This window comes from Chanodichthys erythropterus, chromosome 8, assembly GCF_024489055.1.
Source record: "Chanodichthys erythropterus isolate Z2021 chromosome 8, ASM2448905v1, whole genome shotgun sequence".
In the NCBI taxonomy this organism is placed as follows: domain Eukaryota; kingdom Metazoa; phylum Chordata; class Actinopteri; order Cypriniformes; family Xenocyprididae; genus Chanodichthys; species Chanodichthys erythropterus.
This window is the reverse complement of record NC_090228.1, coordinates 1,804,356-1,807,698: the sequence shown is the minus strand read 5'-3', so window position 1 is coordinate 1,807,698 and position 3,343 is coordinate 1,804,356. Positions and strand designations below refer to the sequence as shown.

The following is a 3,343-nucleotide window of genomic DNA, read 5'->3' as shown; positions in this document are numbered from 1 at the left end:
CCTAAATAGGAATATTTAAAAATAATATTAATAATACAAATTATTAAAAATTCAACTAAATTATCATACCTTTTTGAAAAATTAATAGCTAATTCAAAATATTACTAAAACTACAATGAAAAGTGATTTTTCTGTCAGTGTCATATTTTCTTGTTATCATGCAAAAACAAATTACTCGAATGTATATTGTATGGTAAAATATTTACATCACAGTAGCATTTTGATTTAAATTAAAATGGTCATTTTTAATTTACACAATGAAACAAAATACTGTAATATGAAATAAAAAATAAGAAACTATGAGAATCATAATGAGAATTATTCAAAAGCAGCACGTTCAGACGCATTATCCATAATTAACAGCAAAGAGAATATGGGGTTAAATTGACATTAGTGTTACAGTGCAAAACACTTTTAATGTGCATAAAACAGGCTTCATTTTCTTAAAGCAGGGTTATTATGGTTATAACTAAAGCTAAAATCATTAAAATAATAAAATGAACCTTAACTGGAATAAAATAAAACATAAAAAATGTAACTTATTTTATTTCCGCTAGATGCCAACATTTCTCATTATCATTCAGTTTAACTTGATGTACTAAAATCACTCAAATTAAAAAAAATATAGACATTTAATATTAAAATGACCAAAACTTTAACTAAAATCAAAATGAAAACTATTAATAAAAACTGTAATAGTATCTCAATGATACTAAAATAATGCAAAATATTATTTCTTGTGTTTTCTTTTGATTTTGGACTGAAACACGAGCTGGACGTGTTTTCATGATGTTCGTGTGTGTGTCTCTCCACAGATTCACAGAAACCAAAACGAGACGGGAAGAAGAAGGAGCGAAACCCGACAGACTAGAGCAGAAACTTCATCCTGAAGCGTCTCTCCTTCTGCTCCTGGATGTGAGCGGAAGAGATGATTTCTAACAGAATATTTTTAGATCGTTTGTAGCTTTAATTTACAGCTCACAGAATAATAAAGCAATGATAAAAGAAAGACAAACGAGTCTACTAAAATCTTCAGATGAATCTTCTAACAAAAGACACAAAAGATCCTTAAAAAGAGTATAAATGAGTGCGTTCTGGGAAATTAAGTGTGCTTCCACTGTCCAAGCAAAGAAAGATAATAAATACTTTTTATGATTTTTTTATATGTAGCATTTTAAACAGTGATCATTTGATGTTTCTGAAATATCCCATATGTGGTGTGAATGAGATCATATTATTAATGTATATACTAAGAAATGAAATAATGTTTCAATAAAAACTGCACTTACATTTAAACTGTACTTGAATTCTAATTAGAATTCTGTTTGGAACCACATTCAAATTAAAAAAATCACAGTTAAAGACATTCTCAAACAAACTAATGCTTTAAAACTTGGATGTAACATCATTTCCAGTGAATAAAGAGATTAATTATTCCTGCCCATCCATAAATGAGCATGTTCCTGTGTCATTTCTTCAATGACTAAATGCTGAAATGAGCAGAACAGGTGAGTTATTATTCATCATAACAGCTTTATTTGCTAGAACTCTTCTCCAAAAGTATATCGCACATACAGCAAATCTTATAAATACACTTCATTTTTCATCAGAGATCAATCCCTTCATTGCCCTAATAAAGATCAATAACATTCATATTCATTAATAAACACATGTATTTACACGTCATCTGTGCTACACATATAGACTATTATATATTATAATACAAACGTTAAGCTGATAAACCACATGTCACATGACTGATGGAAGCCACAACTCACAGTGAATAGAAGCACGTGACACAGAAAAAGAAGCCATACTGAGTATTTACATCGTCATCTGTACAAACATCGTCACTCAAACCCAGCTGGATCATGATCAACATTTTTGGTATAAACCCGCTTTCGTGTGAGTTCGACGCTCTTTTGCGTCGCCTCTTGTTGTTTTTTTCAGAGTCTCAGGCCACGAGTGTTGCGTTTGTAAGTTACTATTTCACATTAAAACACGTCTTGAGGCTCTTTCCAAGTCCATTGCGCTACTTCTAGCTGCTTTTACGCATTACAGCCGAAACATACTCGACACAAGTACAAGTCGAACACACCAAAGTCCCTTTCAAGGAAAGTCTGTTCACTCGGCGGCCATATTTGCAACACCTCCGGGCATCTAAGACCAAGTCCTATCTATTTAAATGGGGGAATCCTGAAATCTCAAAAACTGCTTGGCGAACTTACAATTAAATAACACATTTCAAATCAGCAACAAATTGTCCCATAAATGTTGTTTCTTATGTTGAAATAGAGTTTGTTTTTCAGGCTAGACGAGTCAATGCGCGAGTCTCAGGTTTTATGGGAACCGGAGCCTCTAACGGTTGCTGCAGTGACGTGATGACTTTATAAATCAGCGATTGGCTCTTTTACTTAGAAGGCGGGAAGTATTCCGCCATTTTGCGCATTGCAGTTTTCTCCCATTCATAACAACACACCCATTCTAATGTGCAGATTTGCTGCTCAAGAAACATTTCTTATGATCAAATATGTTGAAAACAGTGTGCTTCTTCAGATTTTTGTGGAAGCTGTGACAGCTCTATATTTTATTAGGATTATTTGATGAATAGGTGTGTGTTTGCTTTGTGAGATTCAGATCAAGTACTGGATTCATAAATGGCACAAACTCTATCGCCCCCTTGAGGACTGAGGTTTGTTACCGCCACAAAAAGTTCAATGGGCCACATTGTTGGCAAAGCATCCGCGTACTTGTGTGAAGTATGTTTGCAGTCTCAGTTCTTAGATCTATTTCTTTCAAACTAACCATTAATAAACCAAAAAAGGGAAGAAAAAAACAACAACTTTGAAGTTCGCGAGTGCACAGACGTCTGCTTCAGTTGCTATGGCCACCAACACCTTCCATAAAGTCATCCAGCTATTCTTGTCTGTCGGTTCATGTCCATGTATGGCTTGATTCTTCCTCGCTGAATCCCACCGGACTGAATTTCCCACCTCATACTGTTCCTATATATAATCAGTTTACATGTCGATTAAAAAAACGTTATAGAAAAGCATCTGTGAGTAGGTAAGTCTTCTGTATGTTGTTCTTTTGTTGTTTATATCTTGATGGGTTGGTAATTGTGTGTCTTTGGCAGCCGTTCTGCTGTCAAACGGCCCGTGTGCGCGTGATTTCACACGCTAGATTTGAATTTCTCTCTCACACACTCATACATTGACTCTCCTGATGATTTAAAAACCACAAACACACAGTGCAGTTACATACAACATTACAAACACACACATACAAGAGGCTCGAGGTGCTCCAGGGACGCCCGTTATAAAACACACTCGGGCTGCGTCCG

The 3,343-nt window shown here is 34.7% G+C and overlaps 1 protein-coding gene across 2 annotated transcripts in view; it reads left to right on the top strand.

Moving 5' to 3' along the window:
• ptn (pleiotrophin) overlaps positions 1-1,432 on the top strand; it is a 46,127-nt gene extending 44,695 nt beyond the window's left edge. For both annotated transcript variants that reach the window (XM_067391372.1, XM_067391371.1), the window contains exon 5: positions 816-1,432. In XM_067391372.1, coding sequence (XP_067247473.1) covers positions 816-871 — 56 coding nt within the window. In that variant the 3' untranslated portion in view covers positions 872-1,432. The remainder of the gene's footprint in view (positions 1-815) is intronic.
• The last annotated feature ends 1,911 nt before the right edge of the window (positions 1,433-3,343 follow it).